At 38.9% G+C, this 21,605-nt stretch overlaps 1 protein-coding gene across 1 annotated transcript; it reads left to right on the forward strand.

Moving 5' to 3' along the window:
* Nucleotides 1-295: 295 nt before the first annotated feature.
* LOC128470207 (5-hydroxytryptamine receptor 3A-like) lies at nucleotides 296-15,835 on the forward strand. The gene is made up of 9 exons (XM_053452054.1): nucleotides 296-748; nucleotides 2,420-2,577; nucleotides 5,422-5,466; nucleotides 5,936-6,045; nucleotides 7,232-7,401; nucleotides 8,965-9,122; nucleotides 9,794-10,004; nucleotides 11,794-12,024; nucleotides 15,251-15,835. The coding sequence occupies exons 1-9, from the start codon at nucleotides 682-684 to the stop codon at nucleotides 15,529-15,531; spliced, it is 1,431 nt and encodes a 476-aa protein (XP_053308029.1). The 5' UTR covers nucleotides 296-681; the 3' UTR covers nucleotides 15,532-15,835.
* Nucleotides 15,836-21,605: the final 5,770 nt, after the last annotated feature.

The raw sequence follows: 21,605 nt of genomic DNA on the forward strand, positions 1-21,605 counted from the left end.
TAGGAGTTTACCTGTAAATTATAAATGAATTTTTTTCTTTCAAGGAGCACAGCATTGTAGATTGCTTTCAAGGATGTAAGAAATATGAGTCATTGCAATATCTCCAAGGTCCTCCTTAATTTCTTCCATTTGGACCACTTATGAAAGAGGAAGTGTTAAAAGCTTAAGAAACTAATTGTAAGTGAAACAAGCTATTAGCATCAGCCATGGCAATGGTAATGGACGAGGATGAGAGAGAGAGCCTCTAAATTCTGATATAACAGAACAAGAAGCGAAACATTAAAAGGCACAGCAAAGTTACAGAGAGAGAGGAAAAAAAAGTCTGCTGGAATAACGAGGAGAGGAAACGAGGTTAACACAATTACCGAAGATGATAATGCAACAAAAAGCAGAATGGGAAGATATTTCGGAAATCAATCCATACTATAATTGACGCAAAGAAAGATTAAGTGACTTGACCAAATCTTCGAAAAAAGAAAAAAAATTGTGACTGTTGACTACCCAAGCAGCTTTGTGCTTCTGTGTAATATCCTAATCAAAACTGTTCAACACTGCAACCGGAACACAGTGGTTGTGAAGATCTGGGATGTGATAAGAATTTATCAAGCCTTTAAAAAGAAGAGTTTCAAAAAGTTAGAGAACTGGACTTAGATTAAAAAAGAAGGAGAAAAAGCTGGAATAATGAAGTCAGCACCAATCTGGGCCCTTCCGAGTTTATTGATTCTTGCCGTTCTCGTAAGATGTCCAGGTGAGTATATTTGTAAAAATATATTGATTTAATGCTGCATGATTGAACACGGTTACTCCAGAAAAACAAGAGTCTGTATTTTGAAGCACAACTGACTACTTTAGACAATAAGTCAATTTTCTGCCTTGGGGGGGGTAACATTGTGAAATATTTTCTCTCTAACTTTAATCTACATGATATGTCGTTACGAAATATGATATATTAACATTGTGTCTCATTAAGGAATATATCATATAATACTGAATGCCTAGTTTGTTTACAGATCCAAAAGACTAGTATTTGGCATCTATGAAATAATGTGTTATGTTTCAAAGTAAATGAATATATTTTATCGATAGGAATCCAAGCTTTTTTAGGTTAGCATGGACATAAGTATAATTAAATAATAGTGCAACATATCTACATTTAAGAATACAAACTTCCACCTTCCATATTATTTTATGTTATATATGCTATTCACCCATAAGTATCTTCAATATTTTGATTCTATCTACTTGAGTTTAACATCAGTTTTCAGACAAATCATGATTTGTTCACATGCATCCATGAATCCCTTTATCAACAAAATAGAGGGGGTAGTTGTGACAGAGACTGAGTAGCTCCGCCATAGAAATCCTCCTTGCCGTGAATGCTCAGTTAACCCTCTGTAATCCTTCCCAAGCATTAGTCAAGACTTAGTGTAGGGGTAAAATCGAACTCACTTTTTTGGAAACAACACAGATCTTTATATATCAAATAAGGAGTATAAATCTTGTCAATATCCAGACAGCCCGACGCCTCCATACAGTTCCCATAGCCCTCAATGCCCGTCCGGCAAAGAGTCCTTCTTTGAGGTTTTCCCAAGGGAGCGGCGGTGATCCTGGGGTATCAATGAAGTGCTCAGCGCTGGAAAGCTCCCCAAGAATAGTTTGCAGGATAGTGGGGCTCGAGCTCCAGTTCCCGGTTCTGAAGATTAAAACTAGGTTTCCCCCTTGAGCTCCCGCTCAGGAACCACCTCCCACTGTGCCCTACCACAAGCACAATATAATCAGCGACGTGGTAGGGTAATGGATGTCCACAGTGCCTTCATTCCAAAGTTCGGCGGGCATTGCCGGACTTCCTAGCCACCGCACAGTTCCATGGATGCTCGGCTAGGTCCCAGACAGGCGCCAGGCAAATGACTTCTGAATGAATGAGTTCTGTAACCACAAGGGTTAAACATAGTCTGGGAACCCCTACCACTGAGAAAAGTTAGCGATTGTACTCCTAGGCTTGAAACTGTAAAAAAATTGGAACGAAATATAATATTAACCCCTTAACGACAAAGCCCATACGTATACAGGCTCAAAATGCATTGTTTTCAATGGGTTTAGGGACCACCCATTGTCCTTAAGGGGTAAATAACAAAATAACAGAGCAGATGGGACTGTCACAATAGTCAACCCATTTTGTCTTGTATGTCTCACAAATTCCAGCAGTGTGCTAAGCCACATGGGGAAATGAGTGAATGACTTTGTTTTTATGAGTGAACCTGGAGTATATGTGTGTTTGTTTTACTGATCTCTGAGAAGAATAACATGGCTGCCCTTTAATGTATAGTAAAACAAACTGTATTTCAATATGGAATTAAATGCAAATAAAACGTATCATGGAGTAGAAACAATTATCTCTTTACTGTACTTTACTTTGCAGCCAAGGAGACCAGCAATGTTTCATCCTCTGGAACAGCCGTCCAACGCCTTGCAGAACAGCTCATGGATGGTTATAACAAAGCAGTGAGACCTGTTCGTGACTGGAGACAGGCCACCACCGTGTACATTGACATCGTCATATACGCCATCATTGGGGTGGTAAGCCAAACATGATCAGGCTTTCTGTTCTTCTTTCTGTACTTTCTGTGCATTAATCCGAGATGAAGCTCTCCAAGGCGATTGCATGTACACTTTCTACCTTAGGCCGCTATATTCCCCTGATAGGCGGCAGGTAAAAGTAGTACAGGTAAACTGTATTTACCTATAGCTTCATTATTAAACTATTAAATATTAATGGTAATTGTCATTTTACACTAAAAAGTGCTTCACTTTCTGCCATATTTGCCTGAAAACCAATAAAAAGTCCCCCGAAATCATTAAAACGTACACTCGTATTTAGTAATCTAGCACAAATTATTAGTTTGTTCTTCAATTATGCATCTTAAAAATACTTGGTGTTAAATAACAAAACATAAGCACATTACACATTTGTCTAGTATATCGGCACCAGCCGATGGGCATGATGTAGCTCCGATGACTCTGGCACACATTATCTTGTCAGCATTAGCAACAGACACTGTTAATACAAATGCTGAATAAAAACATGTAACAATTTCTGTTGGATAACATAAGATAAAGCACATACTCGACCATTACTTTTCTTTTGTCTGGTTACTGACGCCCTTTGGTGGTAGCTGATATGTACAGATAGGGTTTGTAAGTGTGGGCTGATGAATAGGAGAAATCCGGAAATCCACCCAGCACTTCCATTCTGTTTTGCCGCAAAATTCCATTTCTGCTCCATAAGTTTGCTGTTTCAAGGTCATTCCAAGGTGATGAAGAAGCTGGTGGACCTGAGCTTTACCTTCCTCCTTCTCAATGTATTTAAGGCAAGAAGGGATGGCCTAAGCGTAAAAGCCAGGTCTAGCCACACATGGGGCAGGACTACTCCCTAATACAGAGGAAACGGGGCAGGAATAAGGGAGCCAAAAGCAAACTCCCCTCACCCAGAAATCAAAGGCAGCCCCAAGACCCCCCGCTGTAGTCTTATAGGGGTAACTTAAGTAGATACATTTCATTAATCATCAACTACGTGCCCTTGTAATATAACCTTAATTTGTTAATTTTCCATTATTTCACACTTTGCTCCATATGACAAACCGGAAGCTTTCTTCTACAATTACAGGTTTGTAATAAGCGTATTCTAATGAACTAATTACCATAATTTTGATATGTTATCCATGTAAATACAGCAAAACAAAAATTAACAGTTTACTCTGTATGACTCCCAGTCTGTATGCCCTGCTGTGCTGGCGTGTGTCCCAGTTTTCAGACTGGTATTATAACCCCATACTGAGTGCACACCGCCTCCTGCGAGCCCACACAGCCTCCTGCGAGCCCACACAGCCTCCTGCGAGCCCACACCGCCTCCTGCGAGCCCACACCGCCTCCTGCGAGCCCACACCGCCTCCTGCGAGCCCACACAGTCTCCTGCAAGCCCACACTACTTGGTGTCTTATCCTACCCCCTAACATAGCAATGGGCAATATACTAAATGGTACTGGACACATCCTCGTCACTGTCTAATATGGCTTCATTAATCACGTGCTGGGCTAGATTACATCCCAGATTCAGTTAGTGTGACTTCTAAAGCAAACTAACCCAGGAAAACGGGCACGACTCTTTGAAGTCTGCATTAACAATGCGAGTAGGGTATACTACGCCGGTTACAAGCTCTCATTTTTGGCTGATAGTTGGCTTTCAATGCTGTTCTCATTGAGAGAATTAAAGGACGATTGCAAGAAAGGGTCTGGCTATGCCTTTGAAGGATGTTAGAGCCGCAGAATATAAACCTGAATAACTTGAACATGGAAGATTAAATTAAATTAGCCCAATTGCTAGGTAGTTTCAGTGTTATAGGATAACACAATAGTTAAACCTATGTATCAGTTCCCCTTTAAATGTATTTCTAAACAGCACCACGAACTATATTATTAGCATGTGCAAAGCTGTGTTAATTGTGACATATTTGGTGGTAGCTATTAAGTACTTAAGGGGCTTAATTGAATTCCTACACATTCAACTGATAAGAATAAGGTTATTGTGCATAACCATGTCAAATTGTACCATGCGCACAGGTTCTCATCTGCTTTCTTTGTTGTCGAAGTTTTTTTTATGCAGATTTAATCCGTTTCATTTTAGTCTTTAAGGTGATTCTTTTACATATACTGTTAGATTCTCTTTGGTGATGTAATAATACAAACCTACGGTTAACCCTCTAATTAGGCATAATGCCATTAATATAACAGTTTGCTATATAATAACATATAATTTCATGGGTTTTTAGTGCCAAACAACAATTTTATTAAAAAATCAATATTGAAATATGTAGTTATGGGGATAACAATTTCTGAGAGTGCTACTGTGATAACATTCATTCCTTACATGTTGGCAGTTTTTACTCTGCAGTTTTTGCTGCAAAATATTAGTGGCTGGTCCCTTTAATAATTTTATATTTTGTGTTATTTTGTGTCCTCTTTTAGATTGTAAAAATAGTATTTAGTAAGTGCGCTACATATATAGCCTATCCATTATAATGTATTTAATATATATCATGATATACGGTATTTGACACATTTTCTTTTAATGGTAACAACCAAGACCATGTGTGTCACAGGTGTTTTTCCTCAAGACATGACATCATAGCCCTGTGTTTCACATGATGGTCCTACAGCCAGATTATGACATTTTCCACTTTCAGTACAGGGAACGTCAGATCTTGCCAAATAATGTCCAACCAAGGACATCCCATAAAATAAAATAAAATAAAACGTGACAACAAAGCATCTATCGGTCCAGGCTTTCATGAGTCCCTTTAAATTCAAGAAAATTCACATTTAATGTTTACTGAATTGTTTTAGTATAATCCCTTTTTTTTCACAGGATGAAAAGAATCAAATGCTGACAACCTATATCTGGTATAACCAGGTAAATAACGTAAAATAGTTAGTATTCATCTTGCTATGTGATAGTATGGGTTTTCATTTTGTATGGAAAAATGACAAGCTTAAGAGATCACAATTTAAGGTTACTTGAATATAAATATATAAATATTTAACTTTAATATTTACTCATTTAATCATTACTAAACATTTAAATATAAAAATGATCTACAGTTAAACATGTCAGATCTCTAATTAACCTCCGCCATACCCCTGATCCACAGGGTTTGTACTGTTTATGGGTTTGATTTATCTAAAATGCTACTAATCCATATTCTTAGATGTTCCTAAATTGTGGCTTAATTTATCTCTCGCTGGCTACAAATATTTAATGTCCAGTTACATGAGTATAGCCTAAGGGAACTGTATGTAATACAAATACATCATACAGAAGAGCTTAGCAAACTGATGAGCACTCGGTTTCAGTTGAGATGTCTTCCCTGTCTCCTCCTCAGTCCTGGGTGGATGAATTCCTCACCTGGAATCCCATGGAGTTTGAGAATGTGACTCGAATTTCCTTTTCCACACAAAATATCTGGACGCCAGACATATGTGTTGTCGAGTTGTAAGTATTATAAACAAAGCTTATTGCGCCACTGGATTCAACGTAGCAAAACGTATACATAACACGACTGATACAGACATAAAGGTACAGCAAGCAGAGAATTATGCAGCCGGTACAAGGAAGCATAAGAAGGGCAACCAACTGGGGCAGTATTTTAGTTGCTATGGTGACTGCACCACTTAACTTTATTAGCAGAAATTATTTTTCAGTACATTGCAGTTAAAAGGTTATTTGCCACTTCTTTTCTTCTATTTTTTTGCATATTTGGCACTTTTCAGATCATTAAACATGTACACACAACTCCCATCCAAGTAATCTTAAAATTTTATCCTATAGAAAACCATCTGTGTGTTTTCTCAGTTTTCTTTAAACTAAAATGCCCATCATGCTTTGCTTGTCAAGCCTCATAGGTGTAGTAACCGCTCAAGAGCCATAGTCCGTGATGACCCCCCCCCCCGTAGGAAATCATTTGGGGTATTCTGCTTTAGAGACAGAGCGTAAACTACTGTCCATGGTGCTGAAACTGTCATACATCCCCATTTATACACTCACCATTCCCCTGTACAGACGCCATTGTTAGATAATTAGGCAAATTCATTCCAATCCATTTCTTAAGCCAGAGTAATACACCGGCAAACGTCTAGGACTAGAACACCAAGAGAAATCATTTCAAAAGCAATTCACACATTAGCGAAGTTGATTGAACAAACACATGTTTTTATTTTAATGCAACTTTAGTGTTAACGTGCATATCCCCATCGCGAGTTCTCATTTTTATATTGTTTAATACGCTGCATGTCAATGTTTTCATGTAAAATTCATTAGATTAAGTATATTGTTTCTCCAAAAGTCCCCGATACCAAAAATGAATATAAGGGGTGTATAATTTCACCAATTATACACTAAAAAAACAAGACGGCAGTATTTACTGATAGATAGTGGACACCAAATGTTGTAGACTTGGAGGAGGATTGTCACAGATGTCTATAACAACCAGTATGGTGAAGCCATTTAAGGAAGGGTAAAAAAAATCCAGTTTCAGAAAAAAACAACGTATTGAAACAATGCAAAAATTTTCTACAAATTAGCAGCTTGGATTACTAGATTTTTGGTATTAAACAGTTGAATGCACAACTCATATAATAAATGTAATATTGTATAGTATCGGATTGTCTTCTTCTCCTAGTGTGGCTGTCGAAAAGTCTTTGGATATCCCCTACGTATACATCAACAACGAAGGCAAAGTGTTCAACAACAAACCAATCCAAATTGTGACAGCTTGCAACCTCAACATCTATTACTTCCCCTTCGATATCCAGAACTGCAGCCTCACCTTCACCAGCTGGATTCATTCAAGTACGTTCTTCTCCCGTTACCTAGAACCACAGAAACAGGGCCTGACACATGTAAATAGAATGTATTCAAGAAGTAGATACACGGTGAACACTATGAAGTAACAGAAGTTAGGTACCGGCAGTAAAATGTTAGAAGACATAGATGTATTACCCAGCAAAATGTGTAGAAGGAATTGTTATGGGTGGAATTGACTTATAACTAAGTGTCAGAACATTGAGAAAACTTCAGTACTGGCATAGGAGACCGGGTTCTGTAAATCAGAAATAAAATCAGTAATAAAATTACCTTGAATTTCTAGAGTGATAGAATAGAGAGAAGGATCTTTTCTTTCAAGAAGGAATTAATCAGTATTTATCTGCTCCTACTAATCATATATTGTATATATTGTATGCAATAAACATGAGAACTTTCATATGGAATCAGAAATAAGGCACAACCACCAACCCCTATGCGTTACACTTGAAAAGCTATAATCCTTTGTATATCGCTCAGCCAGTGCTTTTAACTTAATAGTGAGAACTCTAGGGGTTTCTAATTGCAGCGACTACATCATTGTTGTCTAGACTGTGGACAGGATGTCTCCAAAAACTGACAACTCAAGAAAAATCCTTTATGAAAAGTGTGGAGAAACCTTAAGAATTTAAGAATTCATTTTCATTCATCCCCTTCTGCGGTATCCACCTGTGCCGGGTGTTCTCCAACTACAAATCAATAAATAGGGAAGATGGAAAAATGCATATTAACATGAATCCATGACAGCTTACTTTGTGTCTATACACATATAGGATATACTGTATATCTATTGTTAATGCTCACCTTTTTGGATTTTGTTTCATCTGCTGGGTTTAGACTGAACCGGTCATATACATTATATAAGTAAATGTAAGGTTCTTTGTTTGTCTCGAATTGGTTGTGTCCGTAGTTATTTGGGGGAATTTACCCCTCTGAATAAGTTCAAACGCTACTTATGGGCATCTATATTTCCAAAATGATTTACAAAATGATTAATAACTCTTACCCTTCTCTGCAGGTAGAACGTCAGGCATGCGCATTCAAAGCCCTTTGTCACGGTTTTAAGCTGTGTCTAACACAGCAAGGTTATGCCAATTAAGTGGATTCTATTTTGTTTGCTGTGACCATAAAAATGCTAATATCAGGTCATTACATATAACAGCTGTCGCCAGGTTTATTTGGAATATACTTCCACCTGTACAATAAATCACCACTGAAGTATCCATATATAGGGTAGATATTACATATGGATCCTGCGTGTGCAAATTTAGAATACATGGCACTTGTTACTACTTGTACTAAATATGACTTATTTTTCAGCTGTGCTTGTAGTGCAGTCTATGACCCCTCTACATGGTATTATGATGTTCTTGTTATTTTGGGGAGTGATGACATTGCTTGTAATAGTGCTTTGAGACTCATGAACTGTACATTCCCTAAGTAATGCGATATCATTTTGTGTAAAAGTTGAGTGCATGTTTTCACTCATTCACATGGTATTATAATGATTTAAGACGAGAGTGACATATATCTATTTTTTTTGTTTTCTAGTTCAGGATATCAATGTTTCCCTATGGAGAACTCCAGATGAGATAAAGACAGATGATCATATTTTCAGGAATTATGGAGAGTGGGACCTTATTTATGTGTTACCGCGTTACAGCATTTTCTACGAACAAGAAACAAACTTTGGAGAGATCACATTCAATGTGAGTTACGCTTTGCTAAAAAGTCTTGTCTAGAGCCAAACAAGCAATGGGTCTCACCGGGGGCTGCGTTAAGGCTGACATGGACTATGTCTGGTTCCTTACAGAAAGCCTCCTACTTGCAAATGATAAGCCAAGCAATACTTACATTGACCTAACAAACATATAGTCTACATCGCACCACACAGGGGCGTACCTAGAGTATTTCGCACCTGGGGCAGATCCTGTATGTGACCCCCCCCACACACACACACACACACACTTTAAAACTGCATAGCTTCTATCGTTAGGCAAACATTGACATTAACTGTCATTATATACTAAGGCAGACATTGACTGGGGTACAGCATAACTGTTTTTATATACCGAGGCAAACATTGACGGTGGTACAGCATAACTGTTATTGTTCTATACTGAGGCAAACAGCTACAGCTCCTTTACTTCCTCCTCTTGGGTCTTGCTCTTGGCTCTTCTTCTTCTTCTATCTCCTTCCAGACCTCCCACTTCCTTGTATTTAAACATACTTTAGCTTTATTTTAGCAACTGTTTGATAGTGGTGGATTCTGTGCCATATGCAAGAATGTCTTACTTTTTATCAAACTATTGGTCTTCAAATGATTATTGTTCTAGTTTCTGAGTTGAATGCTAACTGCACTATATCTATTCTGTTGCAGATAGTTATGAAAAGGAGACCCCTCTTCTATGTAGTGAATTTGCTGCTGCCCAGCATGTTTCTTGTGATTATGGATATAATTGGATACTATCTCCCACCAGAGTGCGGAGAAAGGATCTCTTTTAAGATCACACTTCTCCTGGGGTACTCAGTTTTTCTCATCATTGTGTCAGATACTTTGCCTGCTACAGCCATTGGAACGCCATTAGTAGGTATGACTGGGTATGCCTTTTCCTTTATCTATGACAGGGTTGCTCAAACTGCGGCCCTCCAGCTGCTGCAGGACTACATCTCCCATACTCCTCAGCCAGCCCCTTAGAAGGAGCATTATTGGAGATGTAGTCCTGCAGCAGCTGGAGGGCCGCAGTTTGAGCATCCCTGATCTATGACATGTCCACAACAATCAAATCATAATTTGTCCTGGTGGGAAACCAAGTCAAGCGACCCATTAACATGGAAGATCAGAAAAGATTTAGGATTCAACAATCACATTGTCTAGTCATGTCCAACATCAATTCATCAAAAAGGGGCCATGTAAAAACCCCTGCACAAGAAGATGTCTGGCAGTGATGTTCAAACTAGAGCTTGGAAATCTTTAAGCCCCCACACCTGAGATTTCATATCGAGGACAGATCATTGGCAAATGCTTGCCATGGGATTGGAATTCCATGATATACCGGGTAGAGGGGACATTATTAATTAATTATTAAGTGGGCTCTGCCCAGGATTAGCAATACCCCTTACAGAAAAATCCCCCCTTAGTTTAGTCTAAGGACTAGAAGAAAAGGTGTTTTTTTCCCCTCTTCAACATTGATATAGTTCCCAAAGTTTCTACGAAAATAAGCTTTTTTTATTTATTTTGTTTATATATTCATTGTACTTTGCAATACCAAACAGCGTTAAATTATAAAACAGAGTACTCGAGAATTATTTATGTATGTACACAGTAAAAATGAATCAAGCTAGCAAGATATGAATGTCTTTGTGATAATAAAATATGAAAAAATAATAAAGATAGCTGAAATATATGACCAGAACAATAATTCTTGGCTCAAACAAACAGAACTTTACAAAGGTATCCACCATACTCATAGCTCACAGAGGCATTTTTTTGAAAGGCAGCAATGAAAACAATATTTTACTTGATTGCGGAAAACCAAGTTAATTCAAAGATTCTTAGATTGTCTCCTTATTAATACTGAGGTGATGGATAAACCTCACCTAGTGCCCACTCCCTAAACCCACTTGTACCTCCCACCATGTAATCCCACCTTTGCAATCTGCATTCTGCTTGATCCGGGGCTCAGGGATGTGATGTACCTGGGAACTGGGTAGGTCTCCTGGAGTTCTCTCTCTGCTGAGAGTAGCTTTGTGTGGGGGCTGAGCTAGTCTTGAATTAGCTGTGGGCTCCTCAGACAGAACTCAGAGCTCTCAGGTATGATGTCCCATATTCCGCAACATGAAGTAATGCACAGACACCAAAAGACAGACCCGAGAGGTCTGCTATTGACCTTCACCTCTATTTCAGCCTTCTCTTGAGGAACCCAAAAGAGACCGTTGCCTATGGTATGCCTGGGCCTGCTGCAGCTGTCTCTTTTGCTCTGTGTTAAAGACAGATCTCCCCAATACTTTGGGTATAGTTATTAAACTACAATCTTTTGGAACAAGAACGCCTACATTCACAAGCAGTGACGTCATTAGATAATTGTGTAGAAATATCTAATCTAGTTCTGTTCAGGTGAACACTGCAGTTTGGTTGCTTCCTGACATGAAAAAACAAGTGGTTCTACCTTCATCACCCAATGTCACTTATCCGTTACCATGGAAAAGGACCCAATGCAGTCTCCACTGGACATGAATTAGTTTACTGCTACTTGAAAATCAAAAAAAGATTTTCCTTTTAATTAGATACCTTTGAAGAAACAAGTGTATGTATTTTGCAGTAATTATTTGGTAATCTCTGCTCCTTTGTCTAACTTAATACTTCTTCATTCTTCTTAGGTGTATATTTCATAGTATGCATGGCATTACTTTTGATCAGCTTGACGGAGAGTATCTTCATAGTGCGAATAGTCCATAAACAGCATCTCCAGCCTCGGGTTCCTGAGTGGGTGAAGAAACTGGTCCTGGAGAGGATGCCATGGTTACTGTGTATCAAGGAACCAAAGATGATCGGTGCATCATACTCCAGCAGATCGGATATATCCTGGAACATGGAGAACAGTGATGCTGGTGAGGGCTGACTCTATGTATAATGGCTTTATATTTTATGAAAATGATACAGTTGAGTCTAATGTTTAAGTACTTGAAGAACTCGTCAGTGAAGCATCAGTTTCAATTTAACAATTACCCCCAAACAGCTTAAATTATGCCTTTGCATATAACAAGCCATACAACTGTTCACTAATCTGATTTAAAAAATACTTGTGATGCTATATCACCTTACTCTAAAACGGAGTACAGAAAATGCCATCTTTATCCTGAGACAGTTGGACAATGCAGCAGGAGATGGGAGCAGACCCTCAAAGACTAACATCCGAACTTAGTGCTAGCTATGGTCTCAGGAGAGGAACAAAGTCACCTAATACGAATCTCAATGCAGAAGGTGGAGTGAAGGGGCAAGCCAGGTGAAAATCCAGATCTGCTAATTAAGAAAGCAGGAGACAAGGTTTTAAAAAAAAAAAACAAGCCGGGTGTAGAAAAGTCACTGGAACTGTGCAGAAATCATACACCAACAAAGGGCAAAGTGAAAGTGACGTCTTGGCGTTAATATAAGCAGCCCAGCTGGAGAACAAGGCTACCCAAGGTGCTGAAAGGTTAGCACCTTGCAAGCAAGTCTATGCAAGCAGACAATTGTTCAACTTTGTTTTCTCCTTTATAATCCCCTAACATTCACACAAAATGTAGTTAGACAAAGAATATATAACTATATAACATGTATACCACCAACATTTGGTGTGTCAATGGTCAGTCCCACGACCTGCAATTTTTTGACCAAAGGACCCATTTGAATAATTGTGATAATCTATCATTGGCAATGATGTAGATTTTACATGAAGTGTACATTAGAATGTGCAAGAATAGCTTAAATCAACCCATTATTATGGAAGAGGCTTAACTGGGTAATCAAAAGCACGATTATGGAGAGTTGGTCTAGAGAACAGAAAAACTCATTTATGAAAGTAGGTGCTTGGTTGAGGTCAATCAGCTTATTTAGTGGTAAATACAATGGAAATGTATGGCTCACGTGCTTATGTTTCTCCTCTATTGTTTTGACCAAAGGACCCAAATGGTGTCACGCCCACGAGCGATCACAAGCGATCACATTTTGCGCATTGCTGTGTAGGGCCAGATGCAGCCTACTGTACAGCCAGAGAAGAACGTCTGTTAGTGCTATGGCACCCCACTTCCTCACAGGATCCATCGGTGCCTGATGCTGGTGTTGTAGGTAGTCATTCACAAACTCCTGCAAGACGAAAGGAGCATTTCAAAGTCCAGAGGGCATGACTGTATACTCGTAGTGTCCGCATTGTGCCTTGAATGCTATCTACTATTCATCACCCTTCTGGATACATATAAGGTTGTATGCCCCTTGCAAACCTAAGCTGGTTAAGATACAGGATGCTCGCAGGATCCATTGGGAGTAGGTGGCGTGTGGGGGGGCTGATGCTGGCGGACGCTGTTCCCACTGGCGAGGAGCAGACTGACAGAGAGAATGTCGCAGGACACTCCTACTAAGTCCTTACAGTCCGCAATAAGCATCTTCTGCCACTGTAGCATTCGGCAAGATCTACAGTCTATCATAGTCCTGTGATGCTCATCCATGTCCCACAGTAACCCTATCAGGCTACAAAGTTCCTAACAACCCCTCTGACAAACGGTTTATCATGCAAAATAACATTTTGTTCTTAAAATTATAGCTGTTACCTAAACAACTCAACGCAGGTTTGTTATTGTAGATCCTTCTTGCAGCTATACAAGAATACATTTGGACAGAATACTCCATACGCACAGAATAACTCAACCGGAAGTATTCCTATTACCAATTCCCACAGTCTAACTTAGTATTACCTCTTACTTTCAAGTATTACCTCTTACTTACATCCCTTATAGCCAATTTAAAATAGGGAGATCAAAGTATTTGCTTATCCAATGGTACCCTTGTTTAATCTAGACGGACCAAAGATTAACGTTTAAACACAGTTAATATTATTTTGCATTAAAAGAGAACATTCATGGCACTGAAGCGCTTACTATATATACCAGCTGATAACAACCCTCTTTGTGTCAATGCACAGTACAGAATCCTAAATAAACAGCAAAAGGCAAATATTACATATTTTCTGCCATGCGCAAGCCTTAGCCGCATTAGGGTTTAAACAAAGACACGCAAATAGCTGATGGCAGCCTCTATAGGCAAAAGGAGATAATGTGGGTTTTAATTTATGAACAAGCTGCAGGGCTATATTTAATCACAAATGGTTTTTGGCAATTGAGAGGCGATGTGTGATTGGCTCAAATTCAGATTTCGGTAAGACCCAATCAGAGGTTTTAAGATAATTTTGTATTCTCTTCATTTTTCCAATGGTAGTCACCACCGATAAATGCAGGCCATATCTCTCATTCACACCGGCGTAGGTTTCAGGAAATAGCAGTTTAAGAAAAGGTTCGTACGGAATAACAATAGATGGGGTTTTCTTGTATGTATCACCATGAACACCCAATTCTGTTTTTGACAGCTATACTTTATACATTATAAGTGCATTACAATACACATAGTGCATAGTGCAGTATATAGTGTATGTTATATTGTATATAGTGTAATGCAATGGCAGTCTTGTTCACTCTATAAAGTACTTTCACGGTGTTGACATCATGTAAGGGGAGATGGATCCTTTACTCAAGAAAAGGAAATAGATGACATCATGGATTGATTGAGTTCGCCCGGACAAAAATGATGTATGCCCAAGTCTTCTACAGTATAGAGTGAAATGAAAGTGTTAAACACTAAGTTTAGTCTATGTAAGCGGACAATCATTCAGATATGTTTTCTTCTTTATAATCCCCTAACATTGACACAAAATGTAGTTAGACAAGGAATATATAACTATATAACATGTATACCACCAACATTTGGTGTGTCAATGGTCATTCCCATGACCTACAATTTTGTCACCAAAGGACCCATTTGAATAATTGTGATAATCTATCATTGCCAAAGATGTAGACTTTACATGAAGTGTACATTAGAATGTGCAAGAATAGCTTAAATCAACCCATTATTATGGAAGAGGCTTAACTGGGTAATCAAAAGCACGATTATGGAGAGTTGGTCTAGAGAAAAACTCATTTATGAGAATGTAGATGCTTGGTTGAGGTCAATCAGTTTATTTAGTGGTAAATACAATGGAAATGTATGGCTGAACTCATGTGCTTATGTTTCTCCTCTATTCTGCAGAAAAAATGTCTAAACACAGCATTGAAAATACAGAGGAGAACGAGATGCCGGGGGGAGAGATTCTAACGAAGGATGAAGTCCTTGGAATTTTAGATGGAATCCAGAAGGAGGTTGCTTCTATTCGAAACTACTTAGAGAAAAGCGATGAACATGAGATTACCAAGGAGTGGCTACAGGTTGGATACATACTGGACATGCTCCTCTTCCGGATTTACCTTGTAGCCCTGCTGGCATACATTTGTTCCATGGTAGTAATGTGGTCAAACTGGCAGCTGGCGTGAGATCGATGGATGGCTGTTGCATGATTTGAATACATTTTTCCAAATTATAGTTTTTATTTTGTGTATAATTTATAAGGTTTGCAATGCATCTGGCACATAAATAACCTGACTAGACCATGAAGAAAGGACACATGTCTGGCCACCATACACCATGTTTGCTTGGGCATACAATGTATTTCTCAGCTCAACAGCGGGATAAACAAATTGCTTGTTTCAACTACACACCTGCACCTTTTTTTGTTTCTGCTTGCCTATGAATCAATAAATAAATGAATGAATGAATGATAAAAAATAAAAAATCTGAGTTTCTCTCCATTTACTGCAATGGGGAATGGTAGTTCATTCCTATGTTTCAGACAAATCCATATAGGGCACTGCTCCTTAACAGCCCGTATGTTTCTGGTCCATAATAACGAGATCCAATCAAGGGTGAACAACATTATCGATTACTTCATCAGCAAAACCATCCATCTTCCTGCACCTATTTACCCGGAAAAAGAAGGAGACCAAAAAGGAGCAGTTGTCCTCCTGATCTCCAACTCCAGGTGAGGGACCACTTCCTTCAACACAAGCCCGCATACCCAAAAATAATCAACACTTTATTACGAAACTTTAGCCTACAATTTTATTTGGAGAAGAAAACGGAACGGAATGTTTAGAACCGATGAAACAAGGAAGTTAATTATATATTTATCTTCCATGTTTATACCAATTTAACAAAGCACTACAATGCCTGTAACTAACATATAGGTTCAGTAATTCCAAGCTGTTTTGCTTATTTTTAAAAAATCTGTACATGTTTGACCTGTTGTAGTAATAATTACAGCAGGTGAAACACTAAGATCTAATGTTTCGTAGTTAAGAGTTTTATCAGCATATAAAATGGCCTATTATACTCAGGATAGATGAATATGTACGCTACAGTGAGCACTTGCGCTAAACCATATTAATAGCTACATTAATTTTAGAACCTAAGATGCGTGTGATTATGAGAAGCACCAGACTTCTGAAATAAAAGGAAAAAGTCATTTGCTAACTGTTGATGTCATGCTCCTCAAAATAAAGTTAGGATAACGTGATGCTGGTATTTAAATAACGATCCATCACATAGCCTCTGGAGAAGGAGCGGCGGCATATTTACCTCCGGGGCTGTCCTAGGCTTAACAAGCTGCCCACTCTTCTCCGCCATCTTTATTGCTGGGCATCGGGATATGATGTTACATCCTGGCGTGCTCCTTTTTAAGGATGCACGGCGCAGAAGGAAACTATGGAGGGCTGTGTCAACTCATAACAGTCCTCCACGGTGTTATTGAGCTGGTTTGGGAGATCCATGGTCTCCCTTTTAACTAGCCCATTAAGTGCAATCAGACTCCCTATTATGTGGCAGACGGGCTACTGACCTAGGCCTAGTCAGTCTAGTCCAGAACACATCACCGGGAAGGTCTCTGGTCATCTAGTCTTGGGCCCTCAGGCTTGTGCAGATAGGATTGCCACTTCCTCACTGGTGCCCATGCACAGTATAATGAAGCCCATGCTGAGGAGCACACATGGGCTGAAGGTAATGAGGAGGTTCAAATGCCACCCAAGTTGCCCCTAAAATGACTGTGCTGTCCAGAACAAGAAGCATGTTACCAACTTCTAATTTGGTCTTTTGGGAATTTAACAAAATGTAACAAGTGTAAAAACACCTTCTGTGATATTGTGCCTCAATAGCTTAAAAAAGTATCCATTTTCCACAGTATTCATTTGTTTTCAGTGAAAACCTGAAAAAATATTATTTTAAAATAATTTTATAATTTCAAATAGACTTCTAATTTTAAAATTATTTATTTTACATAGCACCTTATCAGCCATGATTAAAATCTGACTCTATGCTTTTATAAGCATTTTACTGAAAACAAGTTCTTGATGGAATAACAAATTGTACCTTTATATTCTTTAATAGCAACCAGATTAAGTTTTAATTAGTGTTTTATTAAAAAAAAAAAAAAAACATATGCCCCGCTCTATTCTGACACAGAAAGGGTTCGTGTTTCTAAGCAGGTATGGAGAGGCGACGTTTAACATCTGTTCCACACTTTATGTGCCGATCGTCCCTAAGTAACCATCTATTGATGAGGTGTCCAGACCAGGAGTTAGTAAGACAGTAAATCAGCTCATTGATCCCTGTTAAATCAATTGAGTTACAGAGCTGATCAGCACAATGGGCAATTAACAACCTCTCCAATCGGTTCCGTTCATGTAACATCAAACGCCTGACTGGATAAAGCCAATATTCAGATTGATCGGCGCCGTCCTGTTCTGGAGTCGCTATATTAACGTATATAAAACATGTAACTAGGTGACATTTACCATTAGGTCTATCCACAGCAAGCGGGATTAATATCTACAGCTTTTCAATGCATGTTATTAGCTTGCTTTATTTACTGAGTAATTAGCAAAATAAAAATTATTTTGTCTTTCACCTGTGTAGTCTGTATTGAAACAGTAAAGGACGGTGGCTCTCAAGCCAGTCCTTGAATATGAGGATTTACTTAGCAGCTTGTGGAAGAGGCATGGCACTCCATTCAGAGACGCCATTCCATTTTCTGCAGTAAAAATTGTCACATACTGGCAGAGGAACCCATGACTGGCGCTGAATAATCCATAGTGGCGCACCAAAGAACAAGGAGAAGACAGGTCAGATGTAGAGCAGAAGGTCAATGGCCAGACTGCAAGCAAATAGAACCTAAAGACGGCTGAAAATCAGCACAAGCAACTCAGACGTGCAACAAGACAATCAAACAACTCGTAAGGGGGAGCTGGACCTTTAAATATTTGAAATTCATATACAAGTGCAACCTCACGTGACCCGCAGCATCACCTGAACGTATCTGTTCCTTAAAGAAGGCACCAGTCGCCGACCGTAGCATGATGGAGTGGTGTCTGGTTCTGAGAACACGCTACACGGCAGAGCCTTGGTGCTGTGTGACAAGAGGAGAGTTTATTTTATTGGATGTTCTTGCATCGACACCATGGCGATGCTTTATGAAAGTCCAAACCCAGTTGATTCCAGTGAAATCAGGAAGTTAAAATGATCAACCCCATCACCAAAATCCTCAACACAACGCAGAAATCTGAAACAAAATCACAGGGAATCGGAGAGACCATCCGATCATTCACTTCTCTTCCAGTATCCATCTTGGGTTTAATATTTTAGTAGGTACAGTATAAATTGTTACTAAAATAGGAAAAAATGGTGATTCTCCTACAACTGTCATTTCATAAATTAATCTACATGTATTTTATAATCTTACCCCGAGACTCTATCCTCCATGATCTCCAGTTGCAAATTATTACACTTACATTCCTACGTTTGAGGCGTGTAACTCTAAAATATATATATATATATATATAAAAGTTTAGTTCTCAATCTCAGGTATAAAAGTTAAGTGTTCTTCTAACACAGTCCTAAGCCTCAGTGGAGCTTCCTTCTTGAATGTTCTTTCTTTCTCCTTAAAACCATCAAAGAAAAAAAGGTAGAAAAATTAGGATGTAGGATGTAGATAAGATCTAGTTGACCCATCTAGTCTGCCTGCATTTTTTTTTCTTGCTTTTTTCCTTGAAGCAATATGAAGCAGACTTCCAACAGAAGTAATAGAGGCTACTACCATTAAAACATGCATGAGATGGGTATAAAGCTATCCTGACTCTAAGACAAGACCAAGGAGTGATTAATATCCTCACATCAGCAAGAAATGGGCAGACTAGATGGGAGGAATGGTTCTTACCTGCCATAAACCCCAAAACATTCTATTTCATTAATTATTTTAAAAATGAAGCCTATTTCATGAGTTTGTGTTTTGGGTTATTTTCTTGTTATCTGTATTAAGTTTGAAACATTAGTAATTATTAGATGTTTTTCAGGTTACAGTTTTTTATATGCACAATTTGTGGCAAAATAGTTCCCACTTGACTTTGTAAGCACAGTATTATATGTTGATATTGATTTTATACCTATACATGTGCTATAGGTGTTGTGCTGGATTAAAGCATATACAGAGGTTTTGGAGAAAATGTCTCAAAACAGTTGGTGTGTATTAAAAATAATATTGTAAAAGCATTTGTTTTAAATATATACATTATATATATATATATATATATTGTTTATAGATGGATTTATGTAATTTCCAGTTAAAAACTATATACCCAGTTACTCACCTCTCAAAAGTTTAGGCGTTCTGTATGTCTATAAGTGTCGCTTTAGATGGGGTTTTATATCTATTGATTCTATTGATAGACATGTATATAATTGACTATAGAAGAGTATATATTATTTACACAGTTTAATTTTTAAGCACATTTTCTATTGTTTCTATCAATCTCTCTGACTCCTAGACTTCTGTAGAATACTGACAGATTCACATCCGCCAAGCATTTAAACGCCCTTCCAACTAGAATTATGTCAAAACTTGCTTCCTAGAGAGAAGTATCGTTCTTTAACCATTTTAAATTTTAAGAGTTATGCTAAATAGAGCATTTACATTTTCAAAAGCAATAAAGCAAAGCAAAAAGGACTCATTTAGATGCTTCCCCGGCCAGAACCATGATTTAGAAAGAAGTGCAGTATCAGTGTTGGCCACTAGGTGTCAGGAGCACACTCCCTTTTCCCTGCAATTAAAGCTTCCCTTGGGAGGTTCAGCTCTACCAATAAAATCTTCTCCTCGCATATCACATCTCCCAGAAATCAATATGCCCAACAGGTCCTTCAACAAGTATCTGTCTGGGAGGGAGGGATGTAATGCAAGCGACGCTCCTACTGACAGCAGCCAGGACTCAATCCCCATCTGATATACATTTTCCTCTAACACACAGACATCTCTCAGGCACAAACCTCTCACCTCCGCCTAATACACAGACACAAAGCGCTCACCTCTGCCTAATACACAGACGCATACCCCTCACCTCCGCCTAATACACAGACGCATACCCCTCACCTCCACCTAATACACAGACGCATAGCCCTCACCTCCGCCTAATACACAGACGCATAGCGCTTACCTCCGCCTAATACACAGACGCATGAAATTCTGCGTCAGGTCTAAGATGTGTCACTTCCGTTGCTCTGTTCTCGTCTCCTGTAGATGCAGGCATTGCGGGTGCCATATCCCGGTACAGGCGAAGGGAACGGCAATGCTGGAATGCAAAAGAAATTGGCACAGCCACTAAACGCTCATCAGCTCTGCGATGGAACAAACGTGTCGGCAGGGCCCCAACGTATACATATTATGTGCCCGGTAGCCATCCTAGGCCTATGACAACCACAACCAAAAACATTAAAGCAGCAAATGACACGATCTGATGCACTGGATCTTTTTCCTTATATCACCAAACACAAATACCTCCCAAGTGTCGCACTTCGGTACACAAATCCCAATTCCTCCAAGCTCAGAATGCTTGCTGTGTACAAATGTATTGTGTTCTCACAAGTAAATTGTGTAACTAAGATTTATTATTCACCTAAAAGTCGTAATTACATAAATATCAATCGGCCCCAGACTTATATAAACCCCTGCACCCACACATGCCCCTTAAAACAGTGTCCCTTCTTGGCCATTTGATCCTTTAGGGTATACAACACAATCTGTGCTCCTGTATTTTGTGTCAGGGAGATAGCGTTGGTTGTAGTTTATTCTTTACATTTGTCTTATTAAAGCTAAGAATATAATAAAGGAGCAGCAGCCCAGACTTCCCCTTCAGTATCGCCCGCCGTTACCCTTTTCGTGATGGATTCATGAAAGATTTGATCTATACAGTCACTCAGTCACCATTATTCAGCAGCTCGTCATGTTTATTTTCAGGGGCTGTGGGTGAAATAAGAACCACACAGTATGATAGCAGAAGCCACTTAACTCACACGTGCCACTTTAACTGTCTCCCCCTTTGCCAACTCATGCCAGGCAGGCTACACAAGCTGAATGAACGCCAGACCTACAATTAGACAGCTTTGAGAAGAACCCAATCTGCTGACGTGGACCATCCCAAAGCAAGGATGATTCCGAATCAGACCGTAATCTGGAGGAAGCTTAATTACA

Source organism: Spea bombifrons, chromosome 12 (genome assembly GCF_027358695.1).
Source record: "Spea bombifrons isolate aSpeBom1 chromosome 12, aSpeBom1.2.pri, whole genome shotgun sequence".
Lineage (NCBI taxonomy): Eukaryota > Metazoa > Chordata > Amphibia > Anura > Pelobatidae > Spea > Spea bombifrons.